General features: G+C 38.2%; 1 protein-coding gene across 1 annotated transcript in view; it reads right to left on the bottom strand.

The window, feature by feature from the left end:
- LOC116883275 (contactin-associated protein-like 3) overlaps window positions 1–21,460 on the bottom strand; it is a 164,739-nt gene that overhangs the window by 116,433 nt on the left and 26,846 nt on the right. Inside the window, 1 exon segment of the mRNA XM_032884263.1 lies at window positions 7,834–8,027. Coding sequence (XP_032740154.1) covers window positions 7,834–8,027 — 194 coding nt within the window.

Below are 21,460 nucleotides of genomic sequence, written 5' to 3'. Positions count from 1 at the left end.
TGAAGACTCCCAGCTCAAAGGACCAGTAAATATCTTCAACAAAATCATAGAAGAAAACTTCCCTAACCTAAAAAAAGAGATACCCATAGGCATACAAGAAGCCTACAGAACTCCAAATAGATTGGACCAGAAAAGAAACACCTCCCGTCACATAATAGTCAAAACACCAAATGCACAAAATAAAGAAAGAATATTAAAAGCAGTAAGGGAAAAAGGTCAAGTAACATATAAAGGCAGACCTATCAGAATCACACCAGACTTTTCCCCAGAAACTATGAAAGCCAGAAGATCCTGGACAGATGTCATACAGACCATAAGAGAACACAAATGCCAGCACAGGTTACTGTATCCTGCAAAACTCTCAATTGACATAGATGGAGAAACCAAGATATTCCATGACAAAACCAAATTTACACAATATCTTTCTACAAATCCAGCACTACAAAGGATAATAAATGGTAAAGCCCAACATAAGGAGGCAAGCTATACCCTAGAAGAAACAAGAAACTAATCGTCTGGGCAACAAAACAAAGAGAAGAAAAGCACACAAACATAACCTCACATCCAAATATGAATATAACAGGAAGCAATAATCACTATTTCTTAATATCTCTCAACATCAATGGCCTCAACTCCCCAATAAAAAGACATAGATTAACAAACTGGATACGCAACAAGGACCCTGCATTCTGCTGCCTACAGGAAACACACCTCAGAGACAAAGACAGACACTACCTCAGAGTGAAAGGCTGGAAAACAACTTTCCAAGCAAATGGTCGGAAGAAGCAAGCAGGAGTAGCCATTCTAATATCAAATAAAATCAATTTTCAACTGAACGTTATCAAAAAAATAAGGAAGGACACTTCATATTCATCAAAGGAAAAATCCACCAAGATGAACTCTCAATCCTAAATATCTATGCCCCAAATACAAGGGCACCTACATATGTAAAAGAAACCTTACTAAAGCTCAAAACACACATTGCACCTCACACAATAATAGTAGGAGATTTCAACACCCCACTCTCATCAATGGACAGATCATGGAAACAGAAATTAAACAGAGATGTAGACAGACTAAGAGAAGTCATGAGCCAAATGGACTTAACAGATATTTACAGAACATTCTATCCTAAAGCAAAAGGATATACCTTCTTCTCAGCTCCTCATGGTACTTTCTCCAAAATTGACCATATAATTGGTCAAAAAATGGGCCTCGACAGGTACAGAAAGATAGAAATAATCCCATGCGTGCTATCAGACCACCATGGCCTAAAACTGGTCTTCAATATCAATAAGGGAAGAATGCCCACATATACGTGGAAATTGAACAATGCTCTACTCAATGATAACCTGGTCAAGGAAGAAATAAAGAAAGAAATTAAAAACTTTTTAGAATTTAATGAAAATAAAGGTACAACATACCCAAACTTATGGGACACGATGAAAGCTGTGCTAAGAGGAAAACTCATAGCGCTGAGTGCCTGCAGAAAGAAACAGGAAAGAGCATATGTCAGCAGCTTGACAGCACACCTAAAATCTCTAGAACAAAAAGAAGCAAATACACCCAGGAGGAGTAGAAGGCAGGAAATAATCAAACTCAGAGCTGAAATCAACCAAGTAGAAACAAAAAGTACCATAGAAAGAATCAACAGAACCGAAAGTTGGTTCTTTGAGAAAATCAACAAGATAGATAAACCCTTAGCCAGACTAATGAGAGGACACAGAGAGTGTATCCAAATTAACAAAATCAGAAATGAAAAGGGAGACATAACTACAGATTCAGAGGAAATTCAAAAAATCATCAGATCTACTATAAAAGCCTATATTCAACAAAACTTGAAAATCTGCAGGAAATGGACATTTTCCTAGACAGATACCAGGCACCGAAGTTAAATCAGGAACAGATAAACCAGTTAAACAACCCCATAACTCCTAAGGAAATAGAAGCAGTCATTAAAGGTCTCCCCAACCAAAAAGAGCCCAGGTCCAGACGGGTTTAGTGCAGAATTCTATCAGACCTTCATAGAAGACCTCATACCAATATTATCCAAACTATTCCACAAAATTGAAACAGATGGAGCACTACGAATTCCTTCTATGACGCCACAATTACTCTTATAGCTAAACCACACAAAGACCCAACAAAGATAGAGAACTTCAGACCAATTTCCCTTATGAATATCGACGCAAAAATACTCAACAAAAATTCTGGCAAACCAATCCAAGAGCACATCAAAACAATCATCCACCATGATCAAGTAGGCTTCATCCCAGGCATGCAGGGATGGTTTAATATACTGGAAAACCATCAACGGATCCATTATATAAACAAACTGAAAGAACAAAACCACATGATCATTTCATTAGATGCTGAGAAAGCATTTGACAAAATTCAACACCCTTCATGATAAAAAGTCCTGGAAAGAATAGGAATTCAAGACCCATACCTGAACATAGTAAAAAGCCATATACAGCAAACCAGTTGTAACATTAAACTAAATGGAGAGAAACTTGAAGCAATCCCACTAAAATCAGGGACTAGACAAGGCTGCCCACTCTCTCCTACTTATTCAATATAGTTCTTGAAGTTCTAGCCAGAGCAATCAGACAACAAAAGGAGGTCAAGGATACAGATCGGAAAAGAAGAAGTCAAAATATCACTATTTGCAGATGATATGATAGTATATTTAAGTGATCCCAAAAGTTCCACCAGAGAACTACTAAAGCTGATAAACAACTTCAGCAAAGTGGCTGGGTATAAAATTAACTCAAATAAATCAGTAGCCTTCCTCTACACAAAAAGAAAAACAAGCCGAGAAAGAAATTAGGGAAACGACACCTTCATAATAGACCCAAATAATATAAAAGTACCTCGGTGTGACTTTAACCAAGCAAGTAAAAGATTTGTACAACAAGAACTTCAAGACTCTGAAGAAAGAAATTGAAGAAGACCTCAGAAGATGGAAAGATCTCCCATGCTCATGGATTGGCAGGATTAATATAGTAAAAATGGCCATTCTGCCAAAAAAGCGATCTACAGATTCAATGCAATCCCCATCAAAATACCAATCCAATTCTTCAAAGAGTTAGACAGAACAATTTGCAAATTCATCTGAATAACAAAAACCCAGGATAGCTAAAACTATCCTCAACAATAAAAAGGACTTCAGGGGAAATCACTATCCCTGAACTCAAGCAGTATTACAGAGCAATAGTGATAAAAACTGCATGGTATTGGTACAGAGACAGACAGATAGACCAATGGAACAGAATTGAAGACCCAGAAATGAACCCACACACCTATGGTCACTTGATTTTTGACAAAGGAGCCAAAACCATCCAATGGAAAAAAGATAGCATTTTCAGCAAATGGTGCTGGTTCAACTGGAGGTCAACATGTAGAAGAATGCAGATCGACCCATGCTTATCACCCTGTACAAAGCTTAAGTCCAAGTAGATAAAGGACCTCCACATCAAACCAGATATACTCAAACTAATAGAAGAAAAACTAGGGAAGCATCTGGAACACATGGGCACTGGAAAAAATTTCCTGAACAAAACACCAAAGGCTTATGCTCTAAGATCAAGAATCGACAAATGGGATCTCATAAAACTGCAAAGCTTCTGTAAGGCAAAGGACACTGTGGTTAGGACAAAATGGCAACCAACAGATTGGGAAAAGATCTTTACCAATCCTACAACAGATAGAGGCCTTATATCCAAAATATACAAAGAACTCAAGAAGTTAGACCGCAGGGAAACAAATAACCCTATTAAAAAATGGGGTTCAGAGCTAAACAAAGAATTCACAGCTGAGGAATGCCAAATGGCTGAGAAACACCTAAAGAAATGTTCAACATCTTTAGTCATAAGGGAAATGCAAATCAAAACAACCCTGAGATTTCACCTCACACCAGTGAGAATGGCTAAGATCAAAAACTAAGGTGACAGCAAATGCTGGCGAGGATGTGGAGAAAAGAGGAACACTCCTCCATTGTTGGTGGGATTGCAGACTGGTACAACCATTCTGGAAATCAGTCTGAGGTTCCTCAGAAAATTGGACATTGAACTGCCTGAGGATCCAGCTATACCTCTCTTGGGCATATACCCAAAAGATGCCCCAACATATAAAAAAGACACGTGCTCCACTATGTTCATCGCAGCCTTATTTATAGTAGCCAGAAGCTGGAAAGAACCCAGATGCCCTTCAACAGAGGAATAGATACAGAAAATGTGGTACATCTACACAATGGAATATTACTCAGCTATCAAAAACAATGAAATTTATGAAATTCATAGGCAAATGGTCGGAACTGGAAAATATCATCCTGAGTGAGGTAACCCAATCACAGAAAACACACACGGTATGCACTCATTGATAAGTGGCTATTAGCCCAAATGCTTGAATTACCCTAGATGCCTAGAACAAATGAAACTCAAGACAGATGATCAAAATGTGAATGCTTCACTCCTTCTTTAAAAGGGGGAACAAGAATACCCTTGGCAGGGAATAGAGAGGCAAAGATTAAAACAGAGACAGAAGGAACACCCATTCAGAGCCTGCCCCACATGTGGCCCATACATATACAGCCACCCAATTAGACAAGATGGATGAAGCAAAGAAGTGCAGGCCGACAGGAGCCGGATGTAGATCTCTCCTGAGAGACACAGCCAGAACACAGAGGCGTATGCCAGCAGCAAACCACTGATTTGAGAATAGGACCCCCGTTGAAGGAATCAGAGAAAGAACTGGAAGAGCTTGAAGGGGCTCGAGACCCCATATGTACAACAATGCCAAGCAACCAGAGCTTCCAGGGACTAAGCCACTACCTAAAGACTATACATGGACTGACCCTGGACTCTGACCTCATAGGTAGCAATGAATATCCTAGTAAGAGCACTAGTGGAAGGGGAAGCCCTGGGTCCTGTTAAGACTGAACCCCCAGTGAACTAGATTGTTGGGGGTAGGGCGACAAGGGGGAGGATTCGGAGGGGAATACCCATAAAGAAGGGAGGGGAGGGGATGTTTGCCTGAAACCGAAAGGAATAACACTTCAAATGTATATAAGAAATACTCAAGTTAATAAAAAAAAAAAAAAAAAAAGAACATCTCTTTTCTAATAACCTGTGTCTTAAGCTTTAGCTTGTCTCCAAAATAGAAGGTTTTAATCTTCTAGGAAACTGCTATACAACACCTATAGCAGCATGTTGTTTTGTTGTTGTTATTCATGTATTTAGTTTTATAGATCTATTCAACCACTCGTTGTCTTTTGATTACATAATTTATGTGAGATAATACTGATAGGTAAGGATTACTGTGGTAATTTTAATGGCTTTCTGTTTGTTCTCTAGATCCTTTGCTCTTCTGTTGCTGATCTCTTCGTGGTGGGGATCTTTTCTCTAGTACTCAGTTTTGATTTATTTCTTTTTATCCTTTGCATATCTAGTGTACAGTTCTACTCTGTGGCCTCTAAAAGACTTATAGAAACACTCTTCGGTTTTAACTGGACTTTGAGACTGACAGTGACTTGATTTTAGTCATATAATAAACATTGTCATTTCTAGTGCCTCACCTCTACCTTTTGTTTCTGTTGTTATAGCTTATATCTTTATGTGTTGTATACAAATTATTGTAGTCATGCAATACTCTAGGTAAGGGTTGGTTGCTGGCTATGGTGGAGATGTGATGAAAAGGCTGTCAAATTCCACATAGCCTTTGGAGATGTGTCCGTCAGGATCTGCTGAAGGGTGATAAGTTGAGAGGATATCCTGACAGGTAGAATGTCAGTAGAAAGGAATGGATATTGACTATTCTAAGGGTTTGAGCTCAAGTGGCTGGTGCATGCTGGGATATTTACTGAGAGGAAGAAACCTGGGAATGACAGGTTTGGTATGGTGAAGGTGTGGAATGAAATCACTTACTAATATGCTAATTGTTTTGTCTAATTAACATCCAAACAAAAGTGGAGTAAATATGCAGAGAAGCCACTTGAACCTGTGTCAGGACTAGATAATTACCCCAATATATCTAGTTACAGCCTGTAGCAAATTTCAAAATGAAAGAAAGGGTTATCTGTTTCCTAATAGGATTTTAAAGTTTTCATAGAAGAACAAGTAAACATAGACATAAGAGAGGGAGGCATGTCGACACGTCAATATTTCTAACCTGGTACTTTGGTTCGTAGAATGTTATTAAATACTCTCATCATGATCCTAGGATATGTCTCAGATGCTCCTTCATACCCAATTTCCTTGTTTACAGGATAGTCTCCTTACGTATCTTTATGTCATATTCTTTCTGTGTGTTCAAATGTACTCACCAATAATGGTGGATTAGGGCCAACTCTACTGGCCCCATTTTAACTGATCACCTACTTAAAGCCCCAATTTCCCAATAAAAAGTCACAAATCCCATGTACTGAAAGTTATGAATTCAATACATCTGGTTACGAGGACTGCTATTCGACCCATAGTGAAGATGCATGGACGAGAGACACTGCCAACACACCCAGTAAGTGCTCACACAGGGATGGTGCATCAGAAATGTAGGTCATCATTCTAATGATGAGAGATACACTCTAACAGGGGATAAGACTGAGTTATACCTGTCGCTTCAATAATAAGAACCTTACCCTTTTCATTATTTCCTCATAGGCATATAACCTTCTAGAGTCAAAGGATAAAAGCAAATGGTGTTGTCACTGGGCAGCAGGGCAGATGGCTTCCTATTGAACTGTGGAACTGACAACAGAGTCATTCATAACTCCACCATCACTCATACTTTCTTTGATAGGAAAGAAAAAAATTCAAATTACCAATGCTGTGCAGAGTTTATAAGATCCATCTTTTGCAGCATCACTCTTATAAGGAAATTGTTCCCAACATTCTCAATGTCATCAATCAGTGTAAAGTGAGACTGAAAACACTTTTGAGTATTTCCAAACACAATTTAATATACATATCGTTAAAAACTAAACACATTTACAATATTCACAAACTTTCAAAAAGTGATTATTTAAAGAGACTTGAGCATAGGATCAAAACCAGAACTAATGTCACTACTATGCATATTCTAACTGATCTTGCTGAGATCAGTAGATCACAGATCGTGGTAGATCACAAAGTTCCAATGCAATGTGCCCCTTAGTAAAGATCACATCATCCTCCAAGTCCAAAGCACATTTCCTGAACTTGTCATACATAAATTGTTCATTAATAAACAATCCTAACACTTTAATCCTAAAGTGTCCTTTAGAAGAATGAGATTAAAAGATAATCTAGAAAAGAATGCATTTAGTATACTAAAGCAAAGTAACACAGAGCCAGTGATGGCTTTGTTAATAAAAGTAAAGGAACCATATGTGGCTTACATTATTGTTAAACTTCCATACTACTGAAGGGCATAACATCATCAGGACCTTTTAACATTTTCTTAAAATCTTAATAACAGTTAGAAAATATTTTCAAAGTAATTTTTAAAATTTGTTTCTTGGCATATGTATAGTTTATAAGTATCTTCGTATCTTTCCTCATTCCAAGGGTCATCTTTTCACTCTGTCCCTTGTTTCCTATGTTGAACAGAACTGGTTTAGGTTGACAGTATCTTGTATGTCTACTTCTGCATTTGTTACTTGTGCTTTTGAACTCTTACCCCCAAAATATCTTTAGATCAACATTCTAATTTAGTTATTACATAGTTCATACATGGGTCAAAATGTCACACTTTTCTTCATGAATATGTGTAATGATTACATATCAGCTGAAAACACTGCTTTGTTGACAGTGTGCAACAACATATAGCAGTTATTATCACGGTTATTATCAAACATACCGAGATGCTTTCTTCTTGATGATACTGTTTCCAGTTCCTTCCACCATCACTGAACATCAGGAGGTAGCTGGTCACCCAGTCAGAACTCCCGTATCCCCCCTGGGTAGCCACAGCAGTGACCTCCATTCGTTCTCCAAGGTCAATCTGCAGCCACTGATACTTATTTGACACAAGTGGTGTCCATCCACCAGCTCCTTTTTGGAACAAAAAAAAGTAGAAGAAATATAAGATGAGGAAATGACTGAAGATATATATGGAGAGGAATTCAAACTATAAGATATAAATATATAGTAACTTTAAGATGCTTATAGATTCTCATTAAAACAATAGCCAGAAGAATTACATGCAAATAAATGGGCTCTGCGTTGTTTTTGCAGTTGGCTAGGTGACATATAACACCCAGTGGTACAGGTCTTCCCAGAGTGTAAAAAGTTCTTGATGTAACATAGGTGATTCATTAATCATTTCTGTTATGTCTGGGGACCAGTGTGTTCAGTGGTCCATATGCAGGTCCATATGCATCTCCTTTTTTGCCAAAAAAGGAGATGAAAAAGTGACAGCAGGAAGTATGGTGTTGAGCATGATATAAACATAAGTAATTATACATTCATTCAAACAGACATATAGAACCATCCAAGAGGATGGGATGGGTGGTTTTTCCTGTGAGAAACTGTAAGTTAGAGTGCTAGCACTGCAAACAGTTAAAATTAAAAAGAGAGGAAAGGTTCATAACACCCCTTCATTCACATACACTTCAATTTCTGAATGAGATTGTATTGAGAAGCCATTGGTTTCTCTCACATTTTATCTCTTTTGGTGAACAGGTTAATTTTTAGGAGCTCTTATTTTACTAAAGACTGAGCTGATGACTGTGAAGGGGATGCCAAGCTCTGCCACTGTTTTATCCCTACATGGTCATATTTTGCCTGCTGTTTTTTTCTACTTTTAAACTTCAGAGCTCCCAGGAAATAATTGAATTCTTCCATGTGTTTCACAATTTCAAGCAAGGGAAGGAAGGGAAATGGAAACTACAAATCTTAGATCATTTGCCGAGAATGTTAACAAATGTTTTTATGCACATTACTTTCCCTACTGAAAGCATCTAATAGTTTGACCTTATCATATCTATTTTATTAATGAAAGCAAATAACCGATTTACATACATGTACAAAATATTATCTCAAAAATCTGCTCCTCGGTATTTTCTTACCCTATACAAGGACATGTTTATGGGATTTATTATCCACTTTATGCTTTTTGATACCACTGGTTGAGTTAAGTTTGTATTTTATAAGTTTTATCCTTCTATTATTTAATGCCACACAATATAGTAGGAAACTCAGGTGTGAAATACTTAGAAATAACAATTTCATTGGATCCTAAATTAACCATTTGAATATATGAACTGTTCAATCAACTGAAAGTCTTCAGTTGCTCTTCCTTCAAAATATTTACATTTTCTTAAGTATATAACATAGTTAAACTATCATTTGTTAAATTGCAGTGAAGGTCTTCTATGAGGAGAATGTGGGGATGTTGGGTTGGGCAGAATGATAGCAATTTCTAATAGTTAATGAATGACCATATGCTAGAAAAAACATTTAAGGATCATTTTTCCAGTTTTCAAGCTATGATCCTAAGTTTCTACTAGGAGTTATAATTTCTTTTTAAACATTATCTCTCTTACCATACACACACACACACACACACACACACACACACACACACACACACACACACGTATGCATATGGGAAGGTGTGTTGGAGTACAGATGTCTAGAGAGTCTCAAGGCATCAGATCTCCCTGGAACTGGAGTTACAGGTTTTTGTAAACTCTCTGATATGAGTGCCGGAAAACTGAATTTGGGTCCTCTACCAAAGTAGTATGTGCTCTTAGCCACTGAGCTTTCTCTACCGCCGTGAAGTTATAATTTCTAACACGAAATAATTTTTTATATCCAATAGCCATTATAAGTATTCAGAACCATGTTTTTAAGTTACCATAGCATTAGGCCAGTATTTTTTTTTTCTGCTTCTTGGTCAAAAAAAAAAAATTAGTCAGAGTTTTAAGGAAGCAAAGTTAAGTGCCTGGATGTTTGGGATGCAAAGGAAATAATACCCAGTTTGTCTTCACTTGCTTTGTGTTTGAAATGTAATGTATGCATTTCTGACTTATCTTTTTGATAGATGAAATTTATTCCTGTACAGCAATACTGACTTTCATTCTAATCTGTCTACCTGACTCTGGCTAGACTCATGGCTTGAAATTCATGGCTGTTGGCATACAGAGCTTTCCTGAGTAATTAATAAAGTATTACTTCTGGCTACAAATGAGAGATAATGGAAGCACTTACTGGAAACAGAAAATGAGTACAAAATATATACATGCATCAGCCCAACCAATGTCAAATTGCTTCTGGTAAGAGTGTCTATGTCATCTCAACCCCTGTCCTTCCGTTTCACAGGGACAGAGGAAAGTGGGTGACAACAGAAGTGGAGGCAGTCTCGTGTAAAATGCTGCTGGGCTAATCAACACATGTTCACAATCAAATGTATAGTAAAATAATGTTCACAAAAGAATTATTAAATACTAACACAATATAAAATAATTTCAACTGTATGTGGCCCTGGCAGTCCTGGAACTCAGTATGTAGACTGCCATCAAACTCATAGAGATCTGCTTGCCTCTGCCTCCTGAGTGCTGGGACTAAAGGGCTGCATCACCGTGCCTAAACATTTTAACTTTTTAAAATTATATATTTACCCTTTTAATTTGGGTCCTGTGTGAATGCAAACATATGTGTATACATGGCAAAATGTGACAGTTATCCTCTGGCCTCTACTTGCACAGTATTCTCTCCTCTCACTTGGGAACTGAACTCAGGATGGCAAACTTGGCAGAGAATGTCTTTACGCTACTGAGCCACCTCACTAGTTCCAGATTCTCCATTTTCATTTTTTAAGTGTTTATTTAAGTAACTTTGAATCATATAGTTTCCCTAAAGAGACAAGAAGAATGAAAAGTGAAAGCCAATGCTATCTATCTATCTATCTATCCATCTATCTATCCATCTATCTATCTATCATCTATCTCACTCTATGTCTCTCTTTCTTCCTATTTTATTCCTTTTCATGTTTTGGAATATAGCACAGATTTCAGAACCTTTGGATTTTCAAAACACTTAGTAATTTGCATTTCTAGGAACTATCAAAGTAAACTTGATAATCAAAACCATAGGTTTAATGGTGAAGCTCAAATTTCAAGGAATGCATAGCATGCCATTTTTTTCTGCAACTGGATGACAACACATATATCATATATGTAATTATTTATGTACAATTACTTTATATAAGTTTTGTAAAATCATACGGACAAAATTAAGCAGCATTGTGACTATCTTTTCAACCTCGTGGTTCTTTACAGAAAGAAGAGGCAGACAAGCTTATGGAGTCAGTAGAGAAAACAGCAATACCGACATACTCACGTGCCAGTCATGAACCTTGAGATTTCAACTGTTGTTCCCATAAATTAAGAGAGTATCAAAGTCATATGTTTGACTTCTAAGGCCTTCAAGAGCCACAACCTCTTACTTTGTTGTGTGTTATTCTTACTGTTTCTGTACAGTGCTCACCATTCATCAGGCTCAGGGAGGACTCTGACTAAAACAGGAGGACTCTGACTAAAAGGCTTAGAAGAATAGTAGGTGGGTCAGAAGTGAGGCCGCAGCAGCAAACCACTGAACTGAGAACGGACCCCGTTGAAGGAATCAGAGAAAGGACTGAAGAGCTTGAAGGGGCTTGAGACCCCATATGAACAACAATGCCAACCAACCAGAGCTTCCAGGGACTAAGCCACTACCCAAAGACTATACATGGACTGACCCTGGCCCAACCTCATAGGTAGCAATGAATATCCTAGTAAGAGCACCAGTGGAAGGGGAAGCCCTTGGTCCTGCTAAGACTGAACCCCAGTGAACGTGATTGTTGGGGGAGGGTGATAATGGGGGGGAGGATGGGGAAGGGAAGCCCATATTGAAGGGGAGGGGAAGGGGTTAGGGGGATGTTGGCCCGGAAACCAGGAAGGGGAATAACAATCAAATGTAAATAAGAAATACTCAAGTTAATAAAGATAAAAAAAAAAAGTGAGGCCGAACCCTGTCTCATAGGCCTTATGCTTAGATTTCAGGTCATCTCTGCTGTCCTTGACTCTCTTCTACTTATCTAATCTAATCTCCTCAGACCTCATCGACCTTTGCTTTCTTCCTGTTATAGCCTCTTTTTTAAAAATGAATTTTACATTAATTTATCTAATTTCTTTAAGTGTCTGAACAATGTATGAGTTCATGTTTATATATAATAATACCTTAAACCATACATGTCTTGTTCTTCCTTAGGAAAAAATTACAGATGAGTTCATCTAACTTAATTATAGAATATCTGCCTACAGCTTTTTTATAATAAGGATGAGACACATGGAATTCTTTATGGACACTCTGGTACATACCATTGTTGATTCTAAATACAAACGTGAAAACTAAATAATTTTAGGAATAATGTGAAATGGGCTGGGGAGATGGCTCAGTCAATAAAGTGCTTATTCTACAAGCAAGAAAAACTGAGTTTATATCTCTAGCATACATGTAAAAAGTCAGGCACCAACTGCACACTTGTAATTTTAGCAGTAGAGAGGCAGAGATGGGGCTTAGTTGACCACTCATCTTAGTTAAATCTGTGAGCTCCGATTCAGTGAGAAACCCCGTGGAGGGGAAGGGAAGGTGGTGCCAGGTGTTATGTGTAGTTCCTTTAATCCCTTTGTGTGAGAGGTAGAAGCAGGAGGATCTCTGTGAGTTCAAGATTAGCCTGATCTACATAGCAAATGCCAGGCAAGCCAAGGCTACATAGTGAGATACTGTCTGAAAAACAAAACAAAATGAGGTGGGAAACATTGAGGAAAAGTCTCAGTGCTGGCCTCTGACCTCATCATGTAAGCATATGTGCTTATGCATGCACAGAAATCCACACAGACAAACATATATACATATAAATACACCAGAAACGAGAGAAGAAAAAATAATACTTAAAAAATCTCATAATAAGATAGAGCACAGCTTTTAAAAATTTTTTTTCTAATTTTCATCTTTGTGATGTCTATGATCAAAGGTTTCTGACTTGAGCAGTTTTTATGCTAGATCAAAATAAATTTTCTAAAATCTATGATATGGAAAGAGTTGCCATACTGATCACTACTACCATTAGCACCATTTTATATTCCACAATCTGAACTGAAGGGAGTTTAATTCCCATGGTATATGTGACATCAAATGGAATTGAGCCTATACAATAGCTATGACCTAACTAGCTATATATATAAAAATGTACACAGGGGATAGCTCAGTGGTAAAAATTCCTGTTGCACAAGCATGCAGACCTTAGTCAAGATTCCCTGTACCCAAGTAAGAAGCTGAGTGTGGTAGTGCGGAAAGGAGAATCTTGAGGGCTCATTGGCCATCTAGCCTGCATCCCTGTCTCTAAATGTAAGGTGGAGAGCAATAAAGTAAGACATCTACCTCTGATACCTATGCTCACATATGGGTACAAACCCACCTTACACACATATACACACCAAAGGTGTAGACAGGCATGAATATGTACACACATAAAATATGTATATACACATAAAAGATAAGTATGCATATATGTAAAACATAGATTCATTATAAGAAACAATCCAAACTGTTATGTTCTAAAAAGTATTAGGTGTAAAATTATACTTTAATTTTCAGTGAAGCAAATTAAGCAAGTTCTCTAGGTTCGCAATTACAGAAGCAATTATAAAAACCTATTGACTTGCCTTACAAGACTACCTAACGTGCAAAACATTAGATTTCACTTCTAAAATTTGACACTGGTACAGTAATTTCACAATAAGACATAATATGAGAAACATGTTCATGTTATTCTTAGGGTTTCTTCCTTTGGGTTTTTTTTTCAACCAGTATCACAGTACGAACAGAGTGATGCCAGTTTAAATGAGTCCACAAGGGGATTCTGTCATGAAAACTAATTGTACATCACAAGAATACCATTGGTTGCCATAATTTAATAGTCAAGCTTCTTAAGGACTTTAATATGTCTTTGGTAACACCTGACATTGTTAGGCATTGGTTCATGGCTGAAGCTGGAGTTTTCTACAACAAAGGCTTAGGTTGAATCCCGCCAGTGCATATTATTTAGTCTTTCCCTGTTGTAAGGTTCTGGAACAGATTTGTAATGTATCTAGTAGATTATACTCTCAGTATTAGCACTCTCAATTATTTTTGTCTCTGAAGTACTTGCTAAATACTAGCTATTTAGGATCATAGCACACAGAGTTTTATTGCTCTAAAATACACTCAAAATAAGAAATTTAAGGACATAGTTAAGTTACATTAAACACATCATAGTGCTCAGCTATCACTACCACTTATCTCTAGGGTTTCTTTTGTTTTCTCAAACTTGGTACCCATTGATGAGTAACCCCACCTATTCTAGCTGCTGTCGACTACTCATGTATATTCTCTGTCCTTGGACTCTGACTAATCTGAGCACTTCATATAAATGGAATCACCGGTTGTGTGTTATTCTGTATCTAGTTTGTCTTACTAAGCATGATGCCTTTAAAGTTCTTCTACATTGTAGCATGGTTCTAGCATGGTCAGAACCTCCAGCTACTCCATGTATGGATCACATGGTGTGTACCCATTCATCCAAAGACAAACATTTAGGTCATTTCAGTCCGTTTGGCTCTTGTGAATAAAGATGTTGTTTTGTGTGCACCACACCATATGCTAAGTGAACTACTTCATTTAATACACATACAACCTATTTCTCACAACTTAATTATCTCCTGAGAGATATAAGGTACAAATCTTATATTTATGGAATCAGTGTCTTGGGAAGATAGAGGAATTTATCCAAAGTCACACAACCAATAGAGACTGAAACAAAACAAAACAAAACAAAACAAAAAACCAAAATAAAAAAAAAGTAGAGACCTATGATTCTAAGTTTATTCCTTCTCATTAGTGGTGAGAATACTCCCTTCCTTCAAGAAATTTGGAACTTAACAAAGGGAAAAAACTACAAAATCATGAGGTAAGTTAGATGGCATGTGGTGCTATGAGAGAAGGGTTTTGTTTTTTCTTTTTCTTTTGTATGATGGTGAGGGGAATGTTTGTCATGTTTAGCTTACATTGATAAGTAGTCATCTTTAGTTGACTTGCAAATTTGGAGCTCAAATATGGATTATGATCTGGTTTTATATAATTAGAGAGTTGAGAATAATCTTACAAGGTTTGAGGATGGGTATAGAGACAGAGATAAGAAAAATGAGAATTTATGAGCCTCAAAGCCAAAAATATTTCTGTCTCAAAACAGAACTTTTCTAGGTCCTGTTTTAAAAGATGGTGAAATTTTTGTTGACAATGTTTATTAGGAAATAGAATGTGTCTCATCAAGGACATGATGTAAGATTTTTATGACCACAAAAATGGGGATTTATCTTCCTGAAGGATTCTAAAAATGTTTAATGATGCTAGACCAGGTGGATGCAGAAAGACTGATGAAGGCCCAAAGGACTCAAATAGTTGAAGAGTGGTAGAGCCTGGTTGTTGAAGGTCACTCACACAAAGGCACAGGATTAATAGTCACTGCTAACATGACTGATTGGCATATGTGTAGGTCAGGGATCTCAGAAATTTGGAAAGGAATAGTCACAATTTTAATCTTAGAAGTAAACCAGGGTAAAGAAGGTGGCTCATGCAATAAAGTGTTTGCCTTGTAAGCACAAGAATCTGAGCTGATTCCCAGAACTCATTAAAGGTCAGGCATGGGGCTACATATTTGTAACCCCAGTACTGGGTCACTATGAAAGTAGAGAAAGGTGGATTTTTAAGGTCTAACTGGCCAGCCAGTCTGGACACTTGGAGAGTCTCAGACTAGTGAGAGACCCAGCCGTCCCCCTCAAAAAACAGCAGGTGGTGAAGCCTGACTGAGGAGCAATAACACCAGAGGTTGACTTCTAGATTCAACACACACGCACACACACGTGCAAACACACACACACACACACACACACACACACACACACACAGGCACACACAGGCACACATGGAAGGGGGCAAGCACACATGCATATATGAATATGCAGCAGCACACATATATGTCATAAGATGTGTAAGTGATGACAATGATTAACTCACAGTGATGATAGAGAAATTGGTATGTGTAAATTTCCTCAAACATATTCAGTGACAAAGAGCAAAGGACATCAGTCCTTAGAGCTATGAAGGAGAAAATAAAGGAGGAAAATCTAACTCAGAACCAAAGGCTCCTGCGGAGGGCACTGAAGTTTTACCAGGTAATTCCAAATATTTGGGAGCTACGAAAATCTCACACAGTTGCTTTATATCCAGCAGACAATCAATACTGAATTGACCAAAATACCACACATAAAATCTGAAATCTGGTTGCATTTTATCTTAAGAGAATGTGATCAACTAACTGGGTTTGGTTCCATGTCTCTGACATCCTTGGATCTCACCCAATGGGCAATCTCATCTTAACTGATAATGTGAAGCTTTTTGACACAAGTATTTTGCAGTGAATTTCCATGTTTTTAAGAAAACAGGAACATCTACACATTCTAAAGTAGAAGATTTAGAAGTGAGCATACAGACTGTTGAAGACAAAGAATATCTACTATTGAGGATATCTATTTGAATCTCACATTTTCAACCACAGAGTCGGGGGATATGATTTCGTTTTTCATCACCCAGGGAGTTGTTAAATGGGAGGTCCAGCTCTCAGGCATAAAAAGTGTCTCAGACCAGCTCAGGATATTTGTGGCCATCCTTTCCTGTAGTTGTTCACTGTGTTCAATTCTGCTCCAGTGAACCACACAATCATCAGGATATGGTATGGACAAAGGGCAGGCTGCCTCCTCTGCAAGAGACAGTTGCATATGGACACTTACATTTCTGAACTTAAGTGGAGCTTAAGTTTCAGATACAATGGCATGGGAAGACCAAGTATAAGACCAGAACTCTCAGGAAACTTGTTATTTAAATATTCATTGTCCCCCATAGGCACATGTGTTTAGACACTTTGTTCTCAGTCAATATTAGTGTTTAGGAATGTTGAGGAGTCATTAAAGTGTGCAATTTTACTGAAGAAAGTTAGTCACTAAAAACAGGCCTTGATATTTTATAGCCTAGACCAACTTCATGGGTGTTTCTGTTTCCTGATTTTGGTTATAAGGTGACCAGCTGCTTTCCTCTCCTGCAACCATACCTTCAGCACCATGATTAGACTGTATCCCTTCAAACATTAAGACAAAATAAGCCCTTTCTCCTTGAAGTTGCTTCAGGCCATGTATTTGGTCACAATTATAACTGACATAGACTTATGCTAAAGTCTAACCCTGATGAGATTTCTTGGTTTCTGGGTCATTTAGTCTTCTTCACACTAGTATAACAAAATACATGAGATAATTACTAATAACATAAAAAGAGAAGTTTGGCTCACAATTCTGAGAGTTTAAGCCCATAGTCAAGTGGCCCACTGTATTTGACCTCTAGGAAGGGGCATGTAGCTGAGAAAAATAATGTACTTCATGAGCCTTACTATCCACATTACCCCAGTCAAGTAACGTGGTGACCTACTATTTGAAAGGTAAGACACCAATGGCTTATACTCTAAGATCAACAATCAACAAATGGGACCTCATAAAATTGCAAAGCTTCTGTAAGGTAAAGGACACTGTCAATAGGACAAAATGGCAACCAACAGATTGGGCAGAGACCTTTAACAATCCTACATCTGATAGAGGGCTAATTTCCAATATATACAAAGAACCCGAGAAGGTAGATTCCAGAGACTCAAATAACCCTATTAAAAATGGGGTACAGAGTTAAACAAAGAATTCTCAACTGAGGAATACTGAATGGCTGAGAAGCACCTAAAGAAATGTTCGACTTCCTTAGTCATCAGGGAAATGCAAATCAAAACAACCCTGAGATTCTACCTCACACCAGTCAGAATGACTAAGATGAAAACTTCAGGTGACAACAAATGCTGGTGAGGATGTGGAGAAAGAGGAACACTTCTCCATTGTTGGTGGGATTGCAAACTGGTACAACCACTCTGGAAATCAGTCTGGAGATTCCTCAGAAAATTGAACATAGTGCTACCTGAGGACCCAGCTATACCTCTCCTGGGAGCATACTCAAATGATGCTCCAACATACAACAAAGACACATGCTCTACTATGTTCATAGTAGCTTTATTTATAATAGCCAGGAGCTAGAAAGAACCCAGATGCCTTTCAACAGAGGAAAATGCCCTTCAACATAGAAAATGTGGTACATCTACACAATGGAATACTACTCAGCTATCAAAAACAATGACTTCATGAAATTCGCAGGCAAATGGATGGAACTAGAAAATATCATCCTGAGTGAGGTAACCCAATCACAAAAGAACACACATGGTATGCACTCACTGATAAGTGGATATTAGCCTAAAAGCTTGAAATACCCAAGATACAATTCAAACCGTATGAAGCTCAAGAAGAAGGAAGACCAAAATGTCGATGCTTCAGCCCTTCTTAGAAGGGGGAACAAAATACTCACAGGAGGAAATACAGAGACAAAGTGTGGTGCAGAGACTGAGGAAAGGCCCTCCAGAGACTACCCCACCTGGGGATCCATCCCATATACAGTCACCAAACCCAGACACTGTTGCAGATACCAAGCTGTCTCCTGAGAGGTTCTGCCAAAATCTGACAAATACAGAGGTGGATGCTCTCAGCCAACCATTGGACTGAGAGCTGGGTCCCCAATGGAGGAATTAGAGAAAGGACTGACGGAGCTAAAGGGGTTTGTAACCCCATAGGAAGAACAACAATATCAACCAACCATAACCCGAACCCACAGAGCTCCCAGGGCCTAAACCACCAACCAAGAATACACATGTGGGGACCCATGGGTCCAGCTGCATATGTAGCAAAGGATTGCCTTTTGGGGCATTAATGGGAGGATAGGCCCTTGGTCCTGTGAAGTTTTGATGCCCCAGTGTAGAAGAATGCCAGGGCGGGGATATGGGGGGGTGTAGGTGGGTTGATGGGTGGGTGAGAACCTCATAGAATTATGGGGAAGGGGAATGGGATAGGGAGTTTCTTGGGGGGGGAGGCGGGGAATCCAGGACCAGGGATAACATTTGAAATGTAAATAAAGAAAATATCCAATAAATTAAAAAAAAGAAATGTAAATAAATAAAATGTCCAATAAAAATAAAAGAAAATAAAAGAAAAGAAGAAAACTCAGAATTTGGCATCGATTAAGAAGTCTGGAGAGAGGTATGAATGTATTAGAAACTTCACCTCCAGAAAAAATTATATTATAATCTCTATGGAGTGTAGGTACTACTGTAACATATCGATACTTGGATTATAAAATTAAATTACATTTATTTATGCCTGTGTGTGTGTGTGTGTGTGTGTGTGTGTGCGTGTGTGTGTATCTGGGTGTGTGAGAGCACACGGGACATGGCTTTATGTGGAGGCTAAAAGATGAATTGTAGAAGTCAGTTTTCTCCTTCCACCATGCCCCAGGGATGGAACTTGGGACTTAAGGCTTGGCAGCAGGCACCTTTGCTCACTGAGCCATCTCATTTGTCTGATACTTGGAGCTTAAAAGTTTAAGCCCTGAGCAATTCTTCTCTCTGTGTAGTATACATTCATTTTCAAAGAAGTAGAAAGTATTTGCATTGCTGACTCTGGATTCTGTCCTATGTAGATTTGTCATGTCAAAGAGGTCCCTGTCTGACTCCAAAATACATGCAGTTTTGTATGTGCAAAATTAGCACCAAATGTGCTCTCTGTTCTTGTGGGAAAACCACTAATTATGTTGTTATCGTTATTAAATAAAGGTGTAAATTTACACCTTGTTTTTGGGTTGATCCAACACAGCTCCCTTTTTCCTGGGTTAATTATTTGTACAGCTAAGGGAATGTACACTTTCATTCCTGGAAGGCGATGTGATGTGTCTGCAGAGACACACAGTATTTCTGGTCCAGAACGACTGCTGCAGTCTGATGTTTTTGTACTGCAGTTCATCTTACAAAAAAAAAAACAAACAAACAAACAAAACAAAACAAAACAAAAAAAAAACAAAAAACTCCTGTTTCAATCCTTCATTTTCAATACTAGTCATTTTATGCAAGTATTTTTAAAAATTCTTCAACTGATTCCCATGTTCTTCTAGTCAGTGACAATTAAAATCACACAGTAATCTCTCCATGTTACGTGATAAGTATGGCCTTTAATCCATAAACAAGTTTCATGCCAGATATTATTCTTCATACTCTTGATTTATGCTTATATTTTTATATGGGATTTTGTTTGTTTGTTTGTTTGTTTAGACCATTTCTCTGGATAGCCTTGGCTATCCTAGAATTCACTCTGTAGGCCAGGCTAGCCTCAGACTCAAAGATCTGTCTGCCTCTGCCCCCAAGTGTTGAGATTAAAGGCATGCATTACTACGTGTACATGGGCTTCTTAAGATTCTCATTTAAGTATCATGATAAGAGCTGTATACATGATCTTAGTGGGGTTTGAAGTGGCATGTTCAAAGGATTCAAAAGATCAAGTGACAACGTGTTTTCTCTCTTTAGGCCAATATGCATTTCTTGTGTTTTTCGTAAGTGTCCCGCAAAGGCCTGTATATCTTAATTGGTCCCTCAGGTGGTACTAGTGGAAGGTGGTGGGACATCTGAGAAGCTAGGCATTATGGGAGTTCATTAGCTCATCACAGGTGTATTCTGGAAAAGGATTGTAAGATCTGGCTTCCACCTTCCTGATTGTGTTCCCTAGTTATAAGGCGAGTGGCTTTGCTCAAATAGGCGTTCCATCCGGGTAAGCCACCACAGCACCAAAGCAGGTGTGAGCCAATTGAGAAGGGAGGGATGGCTCTAGAATTCTGAGCCAAAGTAAATCTCCTCTCTCTAGAAGTTCCAATATTCTGTTATATTGGCAAAAAGCGCACACCCTTCTTGGTCTATACATAGCCAAGGCCACTAGTGGTTTCTAAGAAATTGCCATCTGCTCCTTTATGTTAAAACAGTGACACTGTGAGATACAAAATGCATGTCCCTGCAGGTCCAGGGTCAGAGGTATTCTAACTTCAAGCCTCTAACAGGAGTAAAGATGTGCCTTCCATAGACTGAATATTTAAAACAAAATGAAATTCCAGTCCAGAGAAAACCTCATTTGAAGAGGACCCAAAAGCACAGTTGAGGACGGAAGCTGAAGGGCTGTTGATGCAACATCTTTCTGCTCTGAGGACATTAAAACACAGCAGCAGCAGCAGAAGCAACAACAACAACAACAACAACGACACACCAAAAACAGTGTCTCCAAAATAAAAGTAAATAGAAAAAGTGAGGGGAGAAAATTTTTTAGGCATCTTATATTTTCTTCCCTTAAAATAAATTTCTGTTTACTCTAGCTTATCAATTGTTAGAAAATAATGCAGGGTGAGATTGAAAGACTATTCCAAAGAAATTTCTTTTCCCTATCTTGAAAAGGCTT

The sequence above is a fragment of the Rattus rattus genome, chromosome 14, assembly GCF_011064425.1.
Source record: "Rattus rattus isolate New Zealand chromosome 14, Rrattus_CSIRO_v1, whole genome shotgun sequence".
NCBI lineage: Eukaryota > Metazoa > Chordata > Mammalia > Rodentia > Muridae > Rattus > Rattus rattus.
This window is presented reverse-complemented; position numbering and strand designations above follow the sequence as displayed.